The sequence below is a fragment of the Coffea arabica genome, chromosome 10e (genome assembly GCF_036785885.1).
Source record: "Coffea arabica cultivar ET-39 chromosome 10e, Coffea Arabica ET-39 HiFi, whole genome shotgun sequence".
Lineage (NCBI taxonomy): Eukaryota > Viridiplantae > Streptophyta > Magnoliopsida > Gentianales > Rubiaceae > Coffea > Coffea arabica.
The window spans coordinates 10,243,961-10,268,949 of record NC_092328.1 but is presented as its reverse complement, the minus strand read 5'-3'; the positions used below and the strand labels follow the sequence as shown (position 1 = coordinate 10,268,949).

The following is a 24,989-nucleotide window of genomic DNA, read 5'->3' as shown; positions in this document are numbered from 1 at the left end:
CTCAAAGGTCATCCTCAGTTTTCCTTACCATTCTAAATACGGCCAGATCTGCTTCCAAAAATTTTTTGATCTTTTATATAACAATACGATACAACAATCAATGAGTATGCGTCCAAACACAAAAGTTTCGCATACAGCTAGTCTTCCAATAATGTGTAAATCACATAAGAAAGTTTCCTACTTGTGGTATAAGAGTTAAAAAGGTTCACTTGAATGCGTAATATCAAAATGTATTCAACCAACTACAAAAGGACTAAGTTAGACTGGATTCCCTCAAGGTTTGCCAGGTACTCTTTCCTCTCCCTTCACCTCAGCTCCTCGGCTGTCTTATCTCTTCCCCTTGAAGACCCCCCACCTTTTGGCCAGTCTAGTGAGGAACCATCTCAAACCATAAAGTGAATAAATAAATAAATAAATAAATGCGGCAACGTGTACAGAATTGATAATACACAAATCCGGAGTCAAGTACAAAACCATTTGCACTTTAAGCCTCTTATAAAAATATATTAAAATGGGTGTCCCTTCTTTTTGGAGATATCTACCTATAATTGCTGCTCCTACAGTTCGAATAGAAAATCATTGTAGAACTAATATTATAACTCTAGAGGTTTACACTTTCTTTACACATGAGAGACGTCATACTAGATCATTCAATATTTGTTTCCAATGGGATCTCATCTTCAGAAAATTAAATCAATATACATGAAACAAAAGAAATAGAGGTCGTAAGGCAATATCACATATATAACAATGTTAAATGTTTAACACAATTTAGATTTTATTCTATAATCACTCACAATCCCATATTATATCAAGTAATAGAGTATTTTCCATTTCCAATCTAATCAAACTAGAGAATGAGCTAATTAATATGGCGCTTTTTGCTATAGTTGAAAACTGCCCAAGTGAACTGCCAATTCACATAACCAAGCCAGTTTGGTTTTGTTCAGACAACTTCTATACTGAAGTTAACAGTTCAGCTTGAAAGAGCAACTAAGGGTGGTGTTTGATAACCCTATTAAGCACTTAAACTTGATGGATTAAGCATTTTTCCTATTAAGTTTGTTTGATAACAAAACTCCACAACATCTGAATCCATTAAGAGACACTTAATTTCTTTGAAAAATTTTAAATGAAAATTTAATCATTTAATTTGCTGAATGTTTGAACTCGGGTAACATTATTCATCAAAAATATTATTTCACATACTAGCACACTTTCATACATGCACACAGCCTCTTTCTCTTTCACACACGCACACACTTATAGTCTCTCTCACGCACACTTTCTCTCTCTCTTTGACACACACACTCTCTCCCTCTCACATATACTCTCTCTCTCTCTCTCTCTCTCTCTCTCAGGCACACTTGTCTCTCCTCTCTCTCTCTCTCACACGCTAACATTTGTTGTTTAGCATATTTTATTTCAAACATAACTCGCTTATTATACATAGACATGCATTTTTGTTCCCAACATGCATTTGCATACATAAACACCATACATTATTCGTATTGGAATTTCAGTTTAACAATATTAATGAGTGATATTTAAACTTTATAATTTGTGTATAATAAAATTTTCTCATTCAGTCCATATAATTTATGTATAATAAAAGTTTTCATTCAGTGCTCAAATTCAGCAGATTATCAAACTGGTTTGACTTAATGAAATCAGCAACGTTAGTACTTAAATTTCAACCTTCAAATTTCAGTTTTATCAAACACCCATAAATCAAATGAAATTGAGCCATGGATCAGTCCAACCCCAGATCCCACCATTCCAATCTACAACCCTCAACTAACCCACAGCAACCCCCCCCCCAAAAGAAAAAACTCTCTCACCTGCTCGCTAACCCTTCTTCTCCTTCACAAACTTGCCTGCCACCCATTGACCCCAGTCTTCCCCATGCTTGTCCCTCTCCCTGAAAAAGAATCTAAACTTGATTTACCACTTCATGGAGGCATATATGGCATTGACATTATTCTTCTTGGTTTTGAGTGATGATATCAGGTGGGGTAAAAACTATCATACTGAGGCTAATGGCTGAGGCTGAGGATAGCACAAATGATCAGTGCCAAGTGTTGCAATATTCCCTAAGCAATCAACCAGGCATGCAAACATACTCAGGTATACATACATACTTAGGCAAACATCAGATCATAGAACCAAATAAGCATTTTAAGTGAGTAATTGCCACAAACCTCTCCTAAGCTTCTCGGCATAGTCCTTCCCACGTTGCAAGTAATCTGCACTATAACTTGAGGGAATACTAGAGTCAGTTTTGGTGCGACCCATGAGCCTTTTTTCTTGTAAGAGCTTTTTGGCAGCCTCAGTTTCCTCAATATTCCTCAATTTGTATCTGTCACAAATGGGAGAATTTGAGCACAACTTATTGCATAGAGATCTGCAAGCTGAACCTATCTGTATAATGTTTCAACAGAAATTAAGATGTTCTATTCTTGACACAGACAACAAATGCCACCTCAAGACATTTTAGTTTTCCCAACCAAAATTAAATAAAAAGTTTGCAGTAGAGATACATCATGTTGTATAAGACAAATTAAGATATGCCTAGTCACAGTGAGGAAAATTAGCATACTCCATGTGAAGCTGAACCTCGGCAATACCAGTAGTCCACTGCGTAGAGCTTTCCTCTGAATTTCGCCTCTTAACCTAAGGGAAACATTAGGACACTTCATAAAAAGAATATTAAGTAGATAAATCTTAAAAGGATATAAAGGATATTGAACACAATAAAGTGGGAAAAAATGACTAATTTCAGTGACCACAACTCCTTAAGTAGATGGTAAACTGAACGCCCCATGTACAAAATCTGCACTTGATTAGGGCCAAAAAAGTACATAGTACAATTTCTTTGCTTTCGATTGATGCTGCAGTAATCATCTACAAAATCTTACTTTTACAGTTATACGTATGTGGTATGTGGTATGATACCAAAAAAGTTCTTCACTAAGTTTTTATGGCCATTCGTCACTTTATGAAAAGGTTGTTTCTGTATCCCCATACAGTTTTCAGCCATAAGCAGTGACTAACTATTTTTGGAAGGTATTGATCCTTTTATCCAAGAGGAATAGCTTCTCATCACATTGCAGCAGGGACATTGGGCATATTCACTTTTAAATTAAAATTCTGTCCTCTTAGTATTAATCCCTCAAGAATAAACTATTTCCTCTGTAAATCTCCCACCTTTATTTTCTGTACCATCTAAATACTTGGGGTCTAGGTAGTTCTTAATAGACATCCAACTCCTATCCATATTGTTGCAGCCCTTTATCCTACCATAAAGAATATGACCGTCACATTATATAGAAAACAAATGCAATGTAATATGAACTAAATTTAAACTCCTCAAATACCAGCAATGGGATCCAAGGTGTAAAACACATTTTTAGCAAAAATCAACCATCTCAAGTACAAATGCATTAGTAAGGCAACAAACTAAATAGAATCTGCAGCCACAGTATACATGCAAAAGTTTGGCAAACAAAAGATAAAGCCAAAAGATTTACCTACTTTCTTATCTCTTTTCTTTTTTAGTAAAAGAGGTCTACTATAATGCCAATTCCGCATTCATTCGTTGGAAACTAATTCGCAAATAAACAATTCACCATTAAAGAATGCTTATTTTGCTCTTTGGGACACTTGCTTCTCAATAAATATTCATTCATTGGCTTTTAGAACTATCCGAATTTTAAATTTTTGTCTACACTTGGGAATTTGCACTGTAGTACAAAATAACAAATGGTGAAAAGTTGGCAGGACAGTAAAGAAGGAAAAGCAAAGAAACAAAACAAAGACAGCCGGCAATCTGAATGGTAAAACAATTACAAAGAAAAATTAGTTTACCGGATCAGCTCCCACTGTCCTATGCATGAGACCTGACTGGGTCTTCCAGTCAAACACCTTGAGCCGACTGCAAAATTTCAATTTCTAATTAAAATACGAAACATTTGCCAGCATGCGCTGCGCTGCCCATCGTGAACAATTGGACTCTTATTTTCAAACCTTCAACGGTCAACATTCAAATACCACAACGTACATCGCTTTATTATTCTCGTCTATGATTTTGAACAATTCCCTCTTTTCCCCTACCTATTCCTACCTTTGAGTCTTTGACCTCAATAATTTGGCAAACAAAAGATAAAGCCAAATAAACTCGAATAGACAGCTTCTCAAACCTGATCGATGCACCAATCAAGCGGACTCCTCTTCGAAATAACGGACATCCAACTCAACGACCAATCACGCTTGCAGAAATAAACTTGAAACAAATCAGCCACAGGTTAGATGAATCGAGTCGAGCGGGGGGAGTTCCGAGTACAACATAGCTATGATAGCATCTAATAATCAAGAGCTGCTAAAAGATTTTGGGCAGAAATTTGCAAAAAATATTGTAGAATATTAGGGATTTGGAAAAATTGGGGAAAATGTATAGGAGAGAGAAAAATGAACCTTTCCAATGAAAACCTTGCCCTTTAATGCTGGACAGCCATGGTGATGCTAGTGAGAAGCTAGAGAACGGATTTGTTGTGTGGGTGAAAGTATCAGGTGCCGTGCGGAAGCTCTGTTTTGTGCTCAGTGCAGAAGCTTGTTTGTTTCAGCTCGGTGAAAGTTTGTGTTGCTCAAGTGTTCCGTTGCTTTTGTTTTCAGAATGTGTTCCGCTGCTTTGGTCTTTGCTTTGCTTTGGATATTGTTTTTGTTGCACGGCACTTTCACTATGATTTGATCAAAATTTTGACTTCACTCATTTTCCCTCCATTTATACCAAAAATCATGTTTTTTTCTGGATTTGTAATATGGTTTGAACCATAGATTTTAATGCTATAGTATTATTCTTTATTTTTTAGCAAAAAATAAAAATTTTCATCAACATAGGTGGCAAAATTTGTTAATTTCATATAATTGAAAATGTACTTTTATAATTTGCTAATATTTTATACTAATTTCTTATAATTGCAGCACTAAAGAACATCATGTAATTGAAAATAATTAAACTCAAGTTATATGGTTATAACATAGTTTCAATAAAAATAATCATTTTCCCAACATTTGAGACCAATCATCATGCTTTTTTTTTATTTTTAATTTGGTTTGAAGCATAGATTTTTTTGCTATAGTATTATTCTTTATTTTTTAGTACAAAAACACAAATTTTCATCAATATAGGTGGCAAAATTTGTTAATTACATATAAGTGAAAATATACTTTTATAATTTGCAAATATTTTAGCCCTGCAATTTTTTATAATTGCAGCACTAAAGTACATCATTAATTGAAAATAACGAAAGTCAAATTCTATGGTTATAACAGACTTTCATTAAAAATAATCAAATGCTATTAATAAGACATTATTGTTAAGTCAAAATCAAAGAAAATTTAGTGATGACATAATGTTATCACTAATTTATTCAAGATTATAATGACAAGAAAAGTCGTCACTAATTAAATTGCTAGTTTTTAATATTGTCAATTGCTAGTTTTTAATACTTTTGTGAAAATATTGATAATGGTTGAGAAAATTTTGTTACATTACTGCAAGTGATAAATGTACTTTTGTTCTTTTTCAAACATTTATTTTAATGTTTAATTTTGTTTAAAACTATTGTACTAGTATAGATTTGCAAGACAAAACTTAAGTTCTCAATGGTTAAAAAATTCATTACAGAGAAAACACAAAGTAGTAGTTGCAAAATGTGTATAAATTACAGATATTTTAATGTGTATAAATTACAGTTTACTTTAATGTTTAATTTTGTTTGAAACTATTTTACTAGTATAGATTTGCAAGACATAGATTTATGGGTAATTTCTTTTTTTTTTGCTTTCACATATTTAATTTATGTTAAATACAAAACCTACCAGTTTCCCTTTCATAAAAATATTAGTGCAACACTTTTTGAATTTTACTTACAAACATTTATGTATTTAACATAAATTAAATGATTCAGAGTGAAATGCCATAAAGAGCAGAATATTTGTTCATGTAATGGAGGAAACCCACAAAGAGTTGGTACTTTATGGGCCATTTCTTTTTTTAAAAAAATTTAATTTATGTTGAAAAGATAACCTGCCAGTTTTCGTTTTGTAAGAAATCAGTGTAACACTTTTTGAATTTTACTTGCAAACATTTATAAATTTATCATAAATTATATGTTTGAGAGTAAAATGCCCATAAAAAGTTGGTACTTTGAATAGATAATGCTCATTTGCCCATAAACTACACTCCCTGAAGGCTATTTTGTTAATTACTTTGTAGTACTTTGTTATTCCTTTGCTAATACTACTTGGCATGTAGTACAAAGGATAAATCTGGCATAAATTTCTTATTCCATTGATAAAAAAACCTGCATGCCTTATAACTATTGTAATGAAAGATATATCTTTAGAGTTTATAACAAATTATTACTTAAGTTTGAGAAAATTATAAAATATTTATGCATAGTTTATCAAGATACCATTCGCAATTTCCTAATAAAAAAATAGGGGCTAAATTGTAAAAGCTAGGGTGCCATAATAGAAATAATAAAATTGGTGTATTACATATGGGGGTTAAATTGCAAAAGTTAGAGTGCCATAGTAGAATTAATGAAATTGGTGAATTACATATGGGGCTAAATTACAAAAGTTAGGGAGTAATAATATAATTAAAGAAATCGGTGTACTACATATGGGGCTAAATTGTAAAAGTTAAGGTATCATAATGGAATTAATGGAATTTTTTACAACATTTGGGGCTAAATCGCCAAAGTTAGGGTGGCACAGTAGAATTAATGAAAGTGACTTAGAAATAAGTACTTTAAACAGTGACGATTAATTCTTGTCACTAAATCCGAATCGGTAGAGTGACAGTGACGATATTAGAAGTTGTCACTATATAGATCATTTTAGTGACAACTTTTTCAAGGTCGTCACTGAAGACTTAGTTGCTTTGAGCAATTATGACAACTCTCCTTGTCGTCACTAAACAACCACGTTTTGTGACGACTTTTATCGTCACTAAAAAATGTTGTCACTAATGACCATATTTCTTGTAGTGTAGTTTGTGACGAAAATAACGGGTCGTCACTAAACATTTAGTTGCTTTGATGCAATTGTGACAACTTTAGGTGTCGCGACTAAAGCTGCTCCTTTTGTGACGACTTATTGTCATTACTACAAAATGTTGTCACTAATAACTTTTTTTTTAGTGATCAGTGACGATAACAAAAAGTCGTCCGTAAATAGGCCAAGCAATAGTGATGATGTTCTTAATGTCGTCACTATTGTGTGTTCTAAACACTCCCGCGCTCTTGCTAAATCTTGGCGGGAATTTACTAGTGACGACTTTTCTAAGTCGTCACAAATGAGTTGGCTCCCATTAGAGGTTTGTGACGAGTTAGAAAGTCGTCAATAAAGGATCCACTTTTGTGACAACTTTTTTTCGTCACAGAGAAAAGTTGTCACTGATGACCAATTTTCTTGTAGTGATTTGGACGATCGATGAATTAAAAGAAACAAAACTATGCTAAACTTATGCAATAAAATAACAATTGAAAGCTCTTTAGGTTATGGTATTCTTAATTACTCATGCAAGTGCTATTTTTGGATCATTAAATACTACTATCTTGGCTAACTACGGCGTAATTTCCTTATGCATGTAAAACCTACTCTCGTAGTAAATCAACTATACTTATAACTAATCTATACCTACTCTCGTGGTTATGAAATTAACTATAAGTTTATTTCTTCTATGAAATGAATCACTAAACCCACAAAGGTGCACTTCTACTCTCGTGATTGTACTCCCTAGGTTTAGCACTTCTTGAACTAGTGTTAAATCTCAATTTTCATCGAAGAAACAATACCTTTAGATAATCACAATTAATGGTACAATGTTAATCATGATTTAAAGAGCTAAAGTGCTAAATAACTTGTTCAAAATAATATCGTCAAATAGCCAAATAATAAATACTAACAATCATAGAAAGTTCAACCAAACTCAAGGCATAAACTTAAGAAACATATAATAAACATAGAATCTAAACTTGTATATTAACTAAACAATAGAATCAAGTATAAAAGATAAAGAGTTTGGAAAGAAATGTAACCCTTGTCACATGAATTCATCTCCTTCTTCATCTTTGCCTAGCTAATAAACAAGAAGGATGAGCTAACTAGTTAAACTATCCTATACTATATAAACCTAATACTAAGAAAATGTAAGAACTACATTTTAGTGGTATTTCTTGTACTTAACAAACTCTCTTGATTCTTGCAACTCCATGGCTATTTATAGATGGATTTAGTTAAGAAATGAAACTTCAAACATCACTTTTACAGCTGCAAAGTGATTGCCACACGTCCATCAATAGTTGTGATTTATTAGAGGAGGAAACAAGTTGTGCAAATGGAGAGCAGCCATTTCGGACCAAAATCCGGCCATATTATGGCCGGATTGCTCCCCTGCTTTGCTTCTCAATTTCTGTTCAGTCTTCAAGGTCATTCCAATTTTGCGTCAAATTCAACTGAACTTTTCTCAATGATTGGAACTGAATTAACTCTTGACCAAAACATAAGACTTGCAGTTCATTGAGTTAACTTTCCAATGCATGAAGAATCACCTCATTTAAATTTATGTAGGCTACAAAATAACTGAAAAACCCTTGACTGTTCAATGCCTAGTTTCAGCTTTGACCATAGAAATTGGTTGCTGTAATTCAGCTTTTTGACCTAGAAAACCTTTAAACTGGATTTCGACGTTTTCACAAGAATTGTAGACCTATCTCTTATCTTAAAAATGATTTAAGAATCATCTCAATCTAATCATTGTAGCTCAAATTATAGCTAAAATACAAAAATGTATCAAATCTGTCAACTTTTCTTTTTCATCCAAATGAAGTCTATTTCCAACTCCTACCAAAATTATGAACAAAATGCAAGTAAAAAGGGAAATAAACCTCATTTAAACACTTAAGAGCATTTTAAACTAATTATAGCCAAAATAATCCATTTTCTTCCTATAGCATTGTAAAAATGACTGAAAATAACATAAAATGTCATTAAATATAGATCAAATTAGTCACTTATCAGAAAGTTCAGCTAAGAGTCTCAGCTAGATAAATGCATGTACCAAGTTGTTGAGAAAAGAGTCATCTTACTGACTTAATATTTAAGTATTAAAAAGCCACCAACCTAGCCTGTAGACCTAATTGTCGGTCAGGTGTAATTTTCTTGATGTGAGAGAAAAACTTGGCGAATTGTCGAATGAAATATGCCTATATATAGTTTCAAATCTTTGCCCAAATTCCTCGAACCATCAACCGAAGAGTTAGCACAAGAAATACTAGATCTCGTCCACAATCACCATGGGAGCTCCGTTCCTGATAACCATAGCGGCTATGGCACTGCTTTCATCCCTTGCTATCGCTTCTGATCCTAGCCCTCTGCAGGATTTTTGTGTTGCAATCAATGATCCCAAAGCTGCTGGTAATTCCTTCTAACTAGCAGAAAATGTAGCGAAATATGTTTCTTTATTCTAAGTACGATTTTTGTGTCCTGTCATGTTTGCCTTGACATATAAGTTATCTCTTTGTTTATTTAATTTTTCACTACATTGTGCATGATACCTAGTAAGACATGCAAAAAGCAATGTGGGTTTGTTTTTTCCGCATTATCACATTATTAACACCTAGTTTTTTGAATGCAGTGTTTGTGAACGGAAAGATATGCAAGGATCCAAAGGTTGTGACTGCCAACGATTTCTTCTTCCAGGGATTCAACATACCTGGAAATACAAACAATCCAGTTGGTTCTAATGTCACTCGTGTGCTTGTCAACAATCTACCAGGGCTCAACACTTTTGGAATTTCCCTAGCTCGTATCGACTTCGCTCCTTATGGTGTAAACACACCCCATACTCATCCGCGTGCAACCGAGGTCATATTTGCGGTAGAGGGCACTCTGGCTGCTAGTTTTGTCACTTCAAATCCACCAAATAACATGAAAAATCGCCTTTTTACCAAAGTCTTGAATCCAGGAGATGTTTTTGTGTTCCCAGAAGGTCTGGTTCACTTCATACAAAATCTTGGGAAGACGAAGGCTCTTGCATTTTCCGGTTTTAGCAGCCAAAATCCAGGGGTCAATACTATTGCAAATGTAGTCTTTGGAACAGAGCCCCCCATTTCTCTAGGTGTTCTTACTAAGGCATTCCAAGTTGACAAGAAAGTCATTGACGCTCTTGAGGCACAGTTTTCTTGAGACAACTCGAAAGGATCCATGGATTTGTCCTAAATTCTACTAGCATGACTTTTGTGCCATGTATGCACAGGGCATTGCAAAGATTGATATGATAATATCATAAAACTGTATTATATGTGTGAGCATAAAGTGATATATTATTAAATAAGTTCTCCTTTTTAGTTCAAGTTATTTTTGTTGAAACGGAAGAAAAAATGAAGATGACAGCTTTAGAAATGTTTAATTTGGCGAATTGCCGAATTCTTGGGCAATTATCAAAGTGGCAAAATAAGACAAATATTGGCTAGTCATCATTATTAAGAAATTTTATTGTTATTTTTGTAACGGTAATTGAAGAACACAGAGGAAAAGGGGAAAATTTTAAATTGAATTGACATATCAAAAATAATTTATAAGATCTTTGTCTCATCAATTGACGTGGGGAATCTTGCTCAGTTGGTCATAACATCGCCTTATTAAGGCAGAAGTTGCAAGTTCAAGCCCAGCCATTGCATTCAACTTAAGTGAAAGCAACTAATGAGCGTAAAGGTGAAATGACTTTTAAGTACTTCTCAAGTCTAAGAATGAATATTCAACTTTGTCTTTTTTCTTTCCTTTATGGGTTGCTAGATTCACGACAAACCAAATAACACAAAGTCCAACCTACCTCTACAAATAACATATCGTTAAGTTTGTCTTCTGTCATTTTTTCCCTTCTGGGGTTGATGGATATATGATGGATATATATATGACAAAACAAATAAGCACCAAGTTCAATTCACACCAAAAAGGGCAAAGTTCAATACAAATAAAATCATCATTGGGGGTGCGCGACAACAAATCACCAGCTCGAGTAGTTCGGTCAAAAAAACTCATGAGCTTTCAATATATATATTAGTATATAAGTGGAAGGTGTTGAATCCAAAACTTATCGCTTGCATTCCCTCCTTTGGCACTATTTAATTCATCCCTCCTCCATATATATATATATATATATATATATATATATATATATATATATATATATATATTATTTATTTATATTATATTTTTATTTATTATAATGAAATGTTGATTATATATATTTTTTAAATTATATGTAAAATATAAATTTTTATTAGGTGAGCTAAATTAAGTTTAATTGAATTCGATTAGGCTAGACTTGATTGAATTCAAGGTCGAGTAAAGTGAATTAAAGTCAATTTGACTTCTAAAATCTCAACGAATAAAAAGTAATAGTTAGCATGCAAACACCACAAATTCTGTGGCACGATTCAAATTCAACATCCAGCTTACCATTTGAAACAATAACAAGTGAATAAAATTAAACCAACAGCCAAAAAAACAAATGAAAAAACTCCAGCCTGGTACAGAAGCCATCATCAGATGTATGATTTCTGGTTTCTGATGGCCTGAAATTGACATTCTTGGTGGTTCTATTGCCTATTTCTTAGTTGTATTATTAGTCAGTGAGCTACACACTAGTTTCTAGTTCACAAGAATCGTCCCAATGAGATATTTAAGCATTTTTGTGCTGTGCCTGATAATTTGCTCTGCAAATCAAATAATTACTTTAATTCTTTAAAAAAAAAAAAAAAAAAAAAAAAAAAAAAAAAAAAAAAAAAAAAAAAAAACTCCAGCTAGCTCCACACGCAGGTGAAAACTGCACCTCCGTGGGCTGGCTGGCTGGAGACTTGAATCATGGCCGCTGTCTCTACAGCCACGGAGGCCATTGAAACTCCTCGACATCGTTGAAGGAAGCGTGGACTACAAAGGCCGTCCGGTCAAGCGATCCAAATCCGAACGATGGAGATAACTAAATCAGGTTTGTAACAAAACTAATTACCTTTTTAGTTAATTGTTTACAACTTCTAATTTGGAATTTAAGACGCCACCTGTGACTATACCATATTAAAATCTAAATCAATTTCAAATATCATTTTAAATGTATATAGATAATCAGGGATCAAGTCTTTCCTGAATCTATCTATTCTTATCCTAGGAAAAGGCAAGAGATATTTATTCGTCTAGTTGAACTAGTAACAAAGACTTTCGAGCTTCCCTTATCCTTCACGGAAGTACATATATCATTTTCAGGAAAGAGGCAAAGAAATTCCTCTGGCCAGTCTGGAAGTGAATGATTTTTCAATCACGTGGTTGGAGTTAACTACTTTCCATATTTTCAAAAACCAGGTCATGAAAAATGATTACCTAGAATTAAAGCTGGATTAGTATTGGAGTTTAAGTTGCAATCATGACCTTTTTGAATCAACTAATACCGTTAACTGAATATTTATAAGACTTTGCAAATGAGATTAGTTGTGGAACAAAATTTCTCGGGATTTAGAGTGGGCAGAAGTGCATGAATATTAACTTCTTAACTCCTAGAATAAATAAGGTTTGACTAGGTGATATGGAAAAATACAATGGCCTGGGATAGTACTTTTTATCACAAAACCTTTGAGTTTGGATCAAGTTAATGCTCTAATTCATTATTGCATATCCAACTAAGTATATTTAGTCAGAGGATCTAATCTTAAAAAGGATAATTAAGATTGAATTTCTGGCTGCTTCTCATAGCTAACTCTCTTGCACCAAGGAGTAATTTCGAAGTATTAGTTGTACTTTGACCATTCAAACAAAGCATATCGAGGGAGGCATTATAAGTAGCAATTCTTGGATTCAAAATCTCCTATTTATAAAATAAATAAATAAAAAGCCATATCATTAGAATCTTTTGGAAGTTCTCGATATTACTTGGAGGAAGTTCAAAAGAAAAAATCATTATATCTAGAATTACATGGATTTCAAGAACAACTTCATGACCTTTCCAAACTTTTTACCATCAAAGTAAAATTTTAATCAGGAAATCAAAGCTGATAGAAGACCTTTCCAATTGGTATACACCTTTCTTTTTTATTTTTATTTCTGTAGGAACAGGAAGGGAAAACCAATATTGAATACTTAGAATATTAGCCATAAGAAGAGATAGGCTTATAAATTTGGTGCAACATGCTCTCCTACAATACAAATCAAGTGGTAACAAATCTAAAATTTCATGCAAAAACATGGGCCACCTTGTTACATCGTAGACTATGTGCCCAAACCAATTTTCATTAAGAGAAACAAAAGTGCCCATTCAAGGTTCGAACATTTTCCAGTGAAGGACAAAGCCAAGGAGAAATAATCATATTGTTTGGGCCATAACATTGAGGAGAGGGGCCGCCCACCGGCAGGGGGAGATTAAAGAAAAAGAAAAATTAAAAAATTAAAAAAAAAAAAAGAGTTCAGCTAGATAAATGCATGTACCTACTTGTTGAGGAAGGATTCATCTTGCTGACTTAACTAAGCATGAGAAGTCACTAATTAACCAACCTGCAGACCTAGTTGTCCAGTACTCTAATTTTCTTCAACTAATTAATAGAGATAAGCTTGGTGACTTGTCAAATGAAATATGCCTATATATAGCTTCAAATCTTTGCCCAAATCCCTCAAACCATCAGCCAAAGAGTTAGCGTAAGAAATACTAGATCTCATCCCTCATAATCATTGCCACAATGGCACTACTTTTATCCCCTGCTGTCGCTTCTGATCCTAGCCCTTTGGAGGATTTTTGTGTTGCAATCAATGATCCCAATACTGATAGTAATTCCTTACAACTATAGAACATGTTGTTGATCGACAAATTTTTGCAAATATACAAGGTCAATCGTAGTAATAAAATGATTTGGAATATTCCAAGAGTTGAATCTAGAGGGAGGAGTTAATTTTTCTACTTTAATTACTATGAAAAATAATAAATTTAAATTTAAAAAGGTTTTTAACTACTAATTAAGAAATTAAATAGATAACCAAACCAAACAGCGTAGTGGTAAGAAAACAATTGGCAAAACTCAGGGTTCAGATTTTTGATCCAGAGTTAGAATTACAATCCAATTAATTTATGGACATACCAAGAGCGTATCACCCAAAAGTATATTAAATTATCTCTTGATATATATAAATTGTGCCTAATTCAATCTCACGTATTTTTCAAGATCATATATATTTAATTAAACCCTTTAAAATCTTAGATAATTTAATTATATCATACAAACCTTGACCTATTCTCATGATTAGGTTAAATATATCTATTTATCTAGTGCACGGTTATATAAACCTTTTCAATTCAATACAAATTTTAAGAGCAAATCTCTGATGGCTGGACACAAACATGTAATTAAATCAAAATAGATAAACCAAGGTAAAGGTATAGAATTTAAGTTGGCTAAATAATCAAAACTCCTTCACAAAATCCTAACCCTAGATATAGATTAGTTCATAATAGTAAGAGTAAACAAGAATTCAATATTGAAAAATACAAAACTTAAAATAAGGAGCATGTAGAACTTCCCAGTTGATGACTGGCAAAAAAAAATTCTACTCAAGCATTCCATTAATAAATTGGTATCGTAAATCACTTTCCTAATGCGCGTTATCTTTGGTTCATGCATGGACTCGGATACTTCTCTAGTAAAAAATTGTGTATTTCCAAAAGAAAATGCTCTCAAGTCAAATATATCCATTGTCGGCTTCTTGGCGTGGAAAATCCATATTCCGAATTCAAGGTGGAAAAAAATAAAGTCCAGTCCCAAGTTCCCATAGAATTGGATCTATACATGCACAACAACAACGATGTGCCTTTGCGAGATTAGGAAACATCAGAAACCAACGCTTGCTAAATTCGCTGGCATTCCCCAAAAGAAAAGAAAACATGAAGCCGATTTCATTCTCCAAAGATGCATAGGATTTGGTAGCTCCTTTCTATGTATATATAAAGGTACTCTTTCCCCAGTTTTCTTCACATAGTAGTACTTTTCATCACAGCAGTAGCAGCGGCAGGAGAAGAAGAAGACCAATCCATTGAACCAAAGTCTCTCAAGTGTTTTACAATGTCGGTGTTTCATCCATCCGTGGAAGTGGAAGTTATCTGCGCCGACTACTTTGGCGACGAACTTGTGTTGCCTCTGCCCAAGGTTAATAACAAGATGGATAGCTACAAAAGCAGCGGGAAGAATACCACAGCAAGGGTAGCTGGAAAACCTAGATCTAAAATTTCTTGGGCTTTCTTGTCCGATCTCAACATCAGCTTTGAACTTGAACCAGTTGGATCGCAGATCTGAGGGAATAGATATGCACAGATATCTATGGAACAGTTCGTTCAATTGGTCAGATTTGATGATTTGTGATTCACAATATAATTTTTTATATTCTGTAACTCTATTAAATCTTATGATTTTTCAGATCAAATATATTTGTGATATTTTCAATGCATTTTCTGCCATTAGTGCAGATTACTTTATCAAGCAAATCGTGTTGGACGATTTCCAGCTGGATGATTAATAATATTGACTTATGTTTTATCAAAAAAAAAGGCCTGATTCACTTCCAATTTAATGTTAGGAAGATGAATGCTGTTGCATTTGCTGGTTTCAGCAGCCAAAATCCACTAGTCAATACTATTGCAAATGCAGTCTTTGGATCAAATCCTCCCATTTCTCTGGATGTTCTCACTAAGGCGTTGCTGCTTGACAATAAAGTCATTGACTTACTTGAGGCATGGTTTTCTTGAGACAACTCGAAAGGATCCATGGATTTGTTCTAAATAAAAATTGACAGGTTGTCGAGCCTGTATAATAATAATTACCTATACAAGAAAAATACAAATTTTGTATATAGCGATGAGTAGAGTCGAATCCACGGGGATTGAGGATAATTCATTTCTTCTAGAGTTCAGAATATGGGGGATTTTTGAAAAATATAAAATAACTAATTAACCAACTAATAAAACAACTAACGGAAATAAATAGGAATTAATCAATAACAAGTACGACTCTAGCGAAATGTACAACTTTTCAGACACGATTCATTCAACTGATCATCGATGCAATGATAATTCAATTACTCATTAATAGATTGATTATAGTTGCCATACATACGATAGACAACCAACTTTTTCTTACTTTTTCGATAATCAAGGTACGAGCGTTAACTATTTCCCTAACCAAGAAATAATCCTAGGTACGACCGTAGGATTCAATTCCTCAATTGCATTAAGAATTAGAAAAGTCCAACCCTAATCAACAAACACGTTACGAGGGTTTGTTTAAATTAGATCATACGTTTTCCTAACATGGGGCCAATCACGCTAGTGGCCAATGGTATTAACCAATCAAACAATTACGAATTTAACCGGTAAATTTGGCAATAGATTTTTTTTTCAAGAAAAATATTACATGACACTTGCTATATTCTAACTCTACGAAAGTTTGGAAATCCCAATTGATGAAGAGCAAAGTCACCTCTCACCTAGCGAGGCAGTTCACAGAATGATTCATAAATCGAAGTAATTCGCGATTCCATTCCAATGTTTGCAAGACGGTCAGCAGGTTCCCATGAATGATCATCAAACCCTTTCGTGTACCAGGACCTTCATACTATCAAGCAACTGGTACGAGTGCACCATCACCTGTATCTGAAGCAATAAATCTATCTGTTACTTCTTTCTAAAGAATCACGAATTAGCCAACCTCCTAGGTTAACCTACTTTCCTCCACCTGAGGGAAGGCATGCCTAACCTGTCTATGCGAATTTCCCCTTGCGTCTGTCTTGGAATTGCATTGAACTCATCATAAATGGTGACATTCCGGTTATGGCTGGACGCACCCACCTTTGCCAGACTGTCCGCCACCTTATTTACTTCTCTGTAGCATTGAGAAAATCGCGCCACATCGGTAATCATGCCCCAAATTTGGTCTACCTCCCGTCGTATCACCCACGGGCACTGGAGCCGCCGTTGAAGAATCCCAACGAGAACTAGAGAATCAACTTGAATACTTACATTGGTAAACCCCTTTTGAACGCACAAATGAAGCCCCATTGCCAAGGCCAATGCCTCTGCGCGCAAACTCGAAAGTTCCCCAAAGTAAGTTGAGAACGCAAACAATGGTAATTTTGATGAATCACAAAGTATTCCCCCACCACCACTCACTCCTGGATTTCCCTTGGAGCATCCATCCGTATTGCGATTGAGACACCAGGTGAAAACTATAATGCGATGGTTGTTGAGTTGTCCACTCATATAGCTAAAGAAATGTGTGCACCCCAAGCCTCTGGTTAAACTGAATCTCAACCACCCCTATCACATCTAAAAAAATGGCATGACAAATCCTCGCCACTGGCTTCTGCCTTCCTTCGTAGTATGCAACGTTCCGAGCCTTCCAAATATGCCAACATATAAAACTGGGAAGAACCGAGAAGAGGAACCTTCTTACCGCATGCCGAGGGGAGAACGGCCACCAAGCCGTTAGCCATGCCCATAGTGACGAGCCAAGTTGTGTTACCCCACAAATCCTGCCAAAATAACTCCAGACACCCTTTGCAACTTGACCCTCCGCGAACACATGCTCCAGTGTCTCAATCGCACCCTCCTGGCAACACAAGCACTTTGAAGCCAATTGGACTCCAACCCTCCGCAAGACATCAGTTAAAGGCAATTTTTCCAACAATAAACGCATCATGAAGAATGGAACTTTCAACGGAATCCGAGAATGCCATACCTGAGAGTGTAAGACGAGGTAATTCCGAGCCTGACAGACCTCCTGAAATGTCGATGCCAACGTGAATTTTCCCGAATCCGTCTGGCTCCATACCACCTCGTCTCGGCGATCTCCGTTTGGGACTAGGTGTTGTAGAATTAGAGGGATGAGTTCTTGCGGTATATATTGCCTTAGCATAGCACCGTTCCATTCCCCATTAGTGAGGAATCCTTGAAGGAGAGGATCGGGTTCACCATAGCTTTCAAACATAGAGCTCTACTTCCCAACCAGTTGTCAACCCAAAAATTACATGACCTCGCATTCACCACCCATAACATGGATAACTCCACCTGTCGGCTTATATTTAACATTCGTCTCCACGTCGATGAGTTAAACCAACGCAATTCCACCTGGCACGGATGAAGGTCCCTGCAGTATTTAGCTCACATAAACTGTGCCCAAAGCGACTTTCCAGTCCGAAAAGTCCACCACAATTTACAGGAAAATGCCGAGTACACATCTTGTAGCTTTCTGAAACCCACTCCCCCCTCCTCAACCGGAAGACATAACTGAAACCATCTAATCTAGTGAAACTTTGTCCCTTCCCCTGCTGATCCCCATAGAAAATTCGCACAAGCCTGCTCTATTCGATTGAAAATCGAGACGGGACATACCGCAGCTGATAGTAAGTGAACTGGGATGGATGCGAGCATATGCTTTATCAAGACTATTCTCCCTCCCAGGGATATCAATCTTGACTTCCAAGACATAATTCGAGCCAGCACCGCTTGACACACCTCTCCAAAGTAAGCTGACTTGCTCATTCCCAGATACAAAGGAAAGCCAAGATAACGAATGGGCAACTCCTGTCTAGTGAATTGCGTAATCCGCTCAATCACTCTTCTCCGAGCTGGTGGTAAAATCGGATGAACCAAGAATCCACTCTTTTGAGCATTGACCAATTGTCCTGAGGAAAGCTGATACGCCTCGAGCACCTACATGGTTCGTTTTAAAGCAGCAATAGACCCATTGGTAAAAATCATTACGTCATCAGCAAAAGCTAGATGCGTGATGACGAGACAGCCCATTGGGACTCGAAACCCTACAAAACTGTGTTGTGATGCTAGAGAATTCAGCCCTCGTGACAGCATTTCCGAACCAATAATAAAGAGCACTGGAGATAGTGGATCCCTTTGTTGTAACCCCCTGCTAGATTTGAAGTATCCATGCGATGTTCCATTAATTACAATTGAAAATCACACGTAAGAAATAAGCCACCAGACCAGATCTATAAATCGCTCTCCAAAACCAAATGCTCGCAACATGGTAATAATATGTCTCCAAGACATCTGATCATATGCCTTACTCATATCCAGTTTTAGGGCAACATTCCCCCCTCTTGCCTTCTTTCCTATGGTGGATATCAACTCCTGAGTTAGCAAGTAATTATCTGTTATGTTTCTGCCTTTGACAAACCCCATCTGTTGGGGCGAGATAATTCTCGGTATAACAGAGCCCAGCTGCCCCACCAAAATTCTGGATAATAATTTGTTGAAAAAATTGCAGAAACTAATCGGTCTGAATTTAGAGAAATCCTGGGGATTCGAAACTTTAGGTAGCAAAACAATTGAGGTGGAAGTAATAAACCTAGGTAACTCACTTCCACAGAAGAAATTGACCACCGCTCTGTGCAGGTCCTAAGCAATGATATCCCATGCGAACATGAAGAACTTCCCTGTAAACCCGTTCGGACCCGCAGCATTCTCCCCGTCCATGGTGAACACTATACGTCGAAGCTCCTCCAAGTCAGGCACTTCTGCCAACAATGCGTTCTCCTCACTTGTGATCATTGACGGAATTAAATGCACTAAATCCCCCGGACAAGAGTCCATGGACCCCGAAAATAGGCCAGAGAAGTACTCAACCACCTCATGCGCTATGTCATCATCCTTGTCCACCCACTCGCCATACGAATTTTTCACCCTGTGTATCGCCCCCTGTACTCTCCTCTGCTTGACCACTGCATGAAAATACCTTGTATTCTGATCCCCACTATTGAGCCACTTGACCCTTGATTTTTGCCTCCAAAATTGTTCTTGAATTGCCAATGCCCTATTCAACTCCACTTGTGCCTTGTGAAGCTCCTCGCGACCCTCAACGGATCATAATGTTCCCCCCCCTTCCTGTGTCCGTGCAAGCCCAGACTCAGCATCCGCAACAGTAGTACTTATATTTCCAAAGTGCTGCTTATTCCATTGCTGAATCGCCCGACGGGTAGCCAACAACTTTGAGCACAAAATTCGTAACAGTGATCCTTGAATTTCTGTGCTCCAGGCCGTTCTAACTACATTTAATAACTCTGGCTTGGATGTCCATACATTTAAGAAGCGAAACGGTCGCGGCCTATTGTCTAGCCTCGAAGCAAACGAGATTCTCAGTGGGGCATGGTCAGATGGATGTCTAGGTAAATGAACTACTAAAATCGCCGAGGCCAACTCAGTACACTTCCCATTAATGAGCAATCGGTCTAGTCTCTTCCAAATTCTAGCCATTCCCCTCCGATTGTTGCACCATGTAAAACTGGACCCTAAAAAACCTGCATCAAACACCTCAGCCTCCTCTATGAAGGCCAAAAATTCAATACCCTTTGCAACCGAGAATGGTCTCCCACCTCGTTTTTCATGAGCATCTATAATAACATTGAAATCTCCCCCAATACACCAAGGCAGGGAATAAGGTTTGTCAGCTAAAAGTTTTTCCCATAAATCCTGACGTCCCTCCACCGAACACAAAGAATGAACAAATGAGAAAATCATTGGCCCCGACAACCACGGGTGTTGAATAGATAGGGAAATATGCTGATTAGGATTACCAACAATGGAGCAAACAAAAGGGCAATTATAAAAAATCCAGAGATCTTCCGAAACATTAATAATTGCATAGTCAAAAGATAACCTCATGCGAATGGACTCAACTCGAGATACATCTAATTTTGGCTCAGAGAGTGCGACAAATTGAACACCATGCATGCGAATAATATTTTTCAATCTTCTCAGATTGGGCATTTTTGACACCCTTCTAATATTCCACATTAGCGTATTAATCATTACGTAATACCTGGAATGAGTTATTGATATTAGTTGAGGACCGGAGCTGCCTGTCTGGTTGAATTTGAGCACGTAGTCCATTCTCCTTTGCCTTCCTACCCCGCTTGCGATTATCATCGAGGGAATCAATGTTTAACTCCATACTAGTAGTATTCAGAGTCGGCTCTAGTACTACCACCAACCTTGGCGATAAATTTCCAGGCACATGAGGCAGATCAAACTCCCTTTCGTCATCACTTGCATCGCTATCCTCCCCGGTTGGTACCGTTGCCCCCTCACCCAAGCAACCTTCGGTCATCTGTACGCTACCCCACTCCAAGTGTAATTCGCTGTTGGCTGGTTGTTGTAGGGCCTCTATCACTAGAAGAGTTATCCTACCCAAGGTTCCAAACTGCCCCTCCACTGGCTGCGGAAGTTGTGGTGACTTTGTAGACACCCCGGACCTCACTCCCTGTGCTTCAGGATGACCCTCACGTTCGTGGTTGGCCACACCCCCTAGCTCCTCCCCCTCGATAATCGTAAACTCACCCCAATGAGTCGAACCTCCTTCTCTAGCTGGCCCTTCGCCGTCCCTACCAATTTGCGGGCCAGATACAGGCGCAGCCAGCACCAATGGAGGCGGCCTCTCCTCCACATCCCCCTACACAGCAGGCTCTTTATGGTTGTCCTCCATCGCAGTGGTTGCCCTCTCCGCTAGCACTGAGGTCACATGCAGGTGAGGAACTTGCACCTGCGCTGCCACCATCTGCCCACCTGATGGTCCAGAGTGGTCAGCCTCGTTTCCTCCTAATTTTCTTTGTTGCACCACTATTTTTTGCGGGCTAGTGTTTTCTTGCTTCGCACCCTCAGTTTTGGTGACATGGAGGTCTGGCCGAAGAACATGACACTCCTTCACCCTATGCCCCTGCCGAAAGCAATGCGCACAGTATGGCGGGAGGTTTTCTGGTATGAAACTCTGCCAAAATCCATCATGGTCACCGTTGCCAATCCATACACGTAATGGTCGAGGCTTGTGCAGATCGACCTCCACGCATACTCGCACACAACTTGGACGCGTCATCTCCGACGTTGCCGTATCCACAAACAATGGCGTACCCAGCGTGGAGACAATCTGAAATAAAACTTCTCTGTTGAAATAAAGAACCGGTAGCTTAGGAAGCTGGAACCAAACGGGTGCGACCGATGGCTCCTTGTCCACATGAAAAGCTGTCAACCACTTGATGACCCTCATCGGGAATCCATGGACATACCAAATGCTTCTAGACCATAGCCTATGATAATCAACTTCATGGGACAGATTAATGAATACATGCCTAGAGTCAAGCAAACCCACAGATGCTGCTTCCCTTAAATCTAATGAGAGGAAAAACTTGTGCACTCCCTCCATTTTTTGCCTGCCCCTAGAGAACTTACTCACCAGGGCATACTTGTAGGGAGTAGAAATCCTTTCAAGGGCATCCTGTGAAAATAGCAGTGCCGGCCTCCCCTTATGTGTTGATGATGCCGCTTTGACAGAGAAAACCGACTGTGGTGATCCTTCTGAGAAAAGGGCAGCGAAGGTTTTACATTGGAAAGCCTGAGAAGGCAAGGGACACCCCCCAACAGAATGCTAGAAGACAGCCATGTCCTTGGAAGTTCCTATCTAAAGTATCTCCTCCAACCGAACTTTAATTCATTTTTTCCTTATGGCATTTTTTCAAACACATGATGTGCAAGACTTTAACTCATATATCCCAAGAATCTTAGGTAGAGATTGATCTAAATTAATTCAAGAAAACAGAAGAAAATAGCAAGAATAATTCGGACAGAATCAATCCAACCGAAATCTCAGATTGATCACGACAAGGACAAGCAATTTATTGGAATTCTGTGAGATCCGGAAGCTCCCTGTTTCTACGTTTCTATTATCTTCAAATTTACTCCATTGATGATTGATCGGGCAGAGTAGCAATTGCTGACGAAGTAGATAATCTATTTTTGTATAGAGTTGGTGTAGAAATTCAGTACCCTAGAGGCACTCTTGATTACACTCTTGCCAAAGATCGATTTTGGCAATAGATTATTAGGTTAATTCGAATATCAAGCCCTTGACATTCAAATAACAAAACAATCATAAGAAATTAAACCAGAAAACGTATGAATACCAATGAATAAAAGAAATAAGTAAACTAATTCGATTTCACAGATGTTTGGAACCGAATCTTCAAATTGACCTTCGACTAGAAAACGGAGATTTAGCTACACATCCTCAAGGAAAATCCGCAAGACTCCCTTGAATTTGATCGCATAAGTTTTTCTCTAAAACTAATGAAAAGGCCAGCAGAATCTAGAGGCCAAGCGGCTGTCCTCCCCAAGGAGTCACGGTTCCTTTCCTCATAAAGAAATAAGGAAATGACTAAAGAAAATTGCTACTAACTAGACTCCTACTACTACTAAACTATTACTACCCAAATGAAAGTAAGTTCCAATTGGCCCCAGAATAGTCAAGACAATTGTTGCCTTTTCGGAAGTACTAATCACTCAAGAAACTAGCCAATCACTCCTATTTTGTAGATTCCTAAATAAAATAAACTTTCTACTAGATAAAAAGATTGTCTCAAAAAATCAAGATAACTAACTATACTAGTGTCCTAATAGGAATAGGAGACTAGTTTTGTGGCGCAAAGCCTGACTTCCATGACTTCAAACCAACTCCAATTCAAGGTTGAAAATCACGTGCCAAATCTCGAGTTTTTGGACATACAAAGTGGACCTTGACACACCCACGCCGAATTGCACATAAATTAGTTAAAATTCACGTTCTTAACTCTTTTTCACTCCAAATCCCTACAATCAATACAATCAGCACAATTACCAAATATAAGTAGAATCCACTAATTAACACAATATTTGATAAAATAAAAGAGAAAAATAACCATAAAATTAATGACAAAAATGCAACCTATCAATTTCCCCCACACCTTGATAGAGCGGTTATTTGGCACATTTTGTACTATTATTTTGTCCTAATTTTAGCTACTTACTGTGCTAAATATTGAGGTTTTGCTCATATTTCATATTTGTATGAATTACAGATTATTGGCGTTAAAAGTAATCTCTTGAGGCAAATTTCCAGAAGACCTTTCATCTCAGAGTGTGGCCATGCCAGAAAAGGTAGATGCTCTCGAAAAGCCGGATCCGCGGGACCAATAGCAGGAGACCCAATTAAGGCACTAGGTCCATGTGAACCAGATGTGTGGGATTAAAACCCATAGACAAGTCCTGCTCCTAATTGCTTTGGCTAGCGGCGGCTACAAAAGGCAAAAAGAAAGCCAGATTCACGTATTAGGAATTAGATAGCTTTAGTTTTCTTTTTCCCTAACTGTCAGACGTTGTAGACTCTTCTCTTGCTTTTTGGCTTTCACGTTTTTGACTCTTTGGCTTTGGCTTTGGCTCTGTACAATTTTCGTTGGCTTTTGCGTTGTACTTCGGCTTCAGTACGAACATTAACGCAAAGACAAGGAAGACGTTTTCTTTTCTTTCTTTCGTCATTACTCCATCGTTCCAATTTCGCTGATGACTGTGCGGATGAAATCAACCAACCCACGCAAAATTGATACGATGAGGAGCGGTTAGGTTTTTCTTCTACACAAAGGTTAACGCGAAGGCGCGGTCCATAACATCTGTGAGATCTAATCAAACTTTCATTACTTTTTTCAATTTGTTGCTATTCGTACGTTTCCTGAATTAATTGTTCATGGGTATTTTATTAATTGAATATCAACGGCAGGGTATTTGATTTAATTTAATAGCCTACTGTCATATTAACTAAATTGAATCTGTAATTGTTCGTTTAGTCGATACCTAGTGACAACCACCATAATTGGGTTTATGTTGGGGAAATGTAAGATCTAACTTAAATAAACCCTCTTAGCATGTTTATTAGTTAGGGTTGGGTTCTTCTAGTTTCAGTGCAATTAGATAATTAAATTCCTACGGTCGTACCTAGGGTTGTTATCTGGTTAGAGAAGCAGTCAATGATCGTACCTTGACTGTCGAAAAAGTAAGGAAGAACTGGTTGTCAGACCTT

General features: G+C 37.0%; 3 protein-coding genes and 1 long non-coding RNA gene across 5 annotated transcripts; 2 read left to right on the top strand and 2 right to left on the bottom strand.

The window, feature by feature from the left end:
- Window positions 1–2,069: 2,069 nt before the first annotated feature.
- LOC140015409 (uncharacterized) lies at window positions 2,070–2,727 on the bottom strand. 2 transcript variants are annotated; one of them, XR_011822059.1, is made up of 3 exons: window positions 2,600–2,727; window positions 2,202–2,359; window positions 2,070–2,093 (listed from the first exon to the last, which is right to left on the bottom strand). It is a non-coding gene; the product is annotated as an uncharacterized lncRNA (long non-coding RNA). The 2 variants fall into 2 exon arrangements; XR_011822060.1 differs by having other exon boundaries at window positions 2,617–2,727.
- A 6,589-nt stretch (window positions 2,728–9,316) lies between these two features.
- LOC113710971 (germin-like protein subfamily 1 member 14) lies at window positions 9,317–10,424 on the top strand. The gene is made up of 2 exons (XM_027234078.2): window positions 9,317–9,486; window positions 9,707–10,424. The coding sequence occupies exons 1-2, from the start codon at window positions 9,366–9,368 to the stop codon at window positions 10,255–10,257; spliced, it is 672 nt and encodes a 223-aa protein (XP_027089879.1). The 5' UTR covers window positions 9,317–9,365; the 3' UTR covers window positions 10,258–10,424.
- Window positions 10,425–15,167: 4,743 nt separating this feature from the next.
- On the top strand, window positions 15,168–15,847 carry LOC113711259 (germin-like protein subfamily 1 member 13). Its single transcript, XM_027234423.1, has 3 exons — window positions 15,168–15,305; window positions 15,520–15,590; window positions 15,679–15,847. Exons 1-3 carry the CDS (start codon window positions 15,168–15,170, stop codon window positions 15,845–15,847), a joined length of 378 nt encoding a protein of 125 aa, XP_027090224.1.
- Window positions 15,848–17,360: 1,513 nt separating this feature from the next.
- On the bottom strand, window positions 17,361–19,294 carry LOC140015088 (uncharacterized). The gene is made up of 3 exons (XM_072066968.1): window positions 19,097–19,294; window positions 18,488–18,808; window positions 17,361–18,089 (listed from the first exon to the last, which is right to left on the bottom strand). The coding sequence occupies exons 1-3, from the start codon at window positions 19,292–19,294 to the stop codon at window positions 17,361–17,363; spliced, it is 1,248 nt and encodes a 415-aa protein (XP_071923069.1).
- Window positions 19,295–24,989: the final 5,695 nt, after the last annotated feature.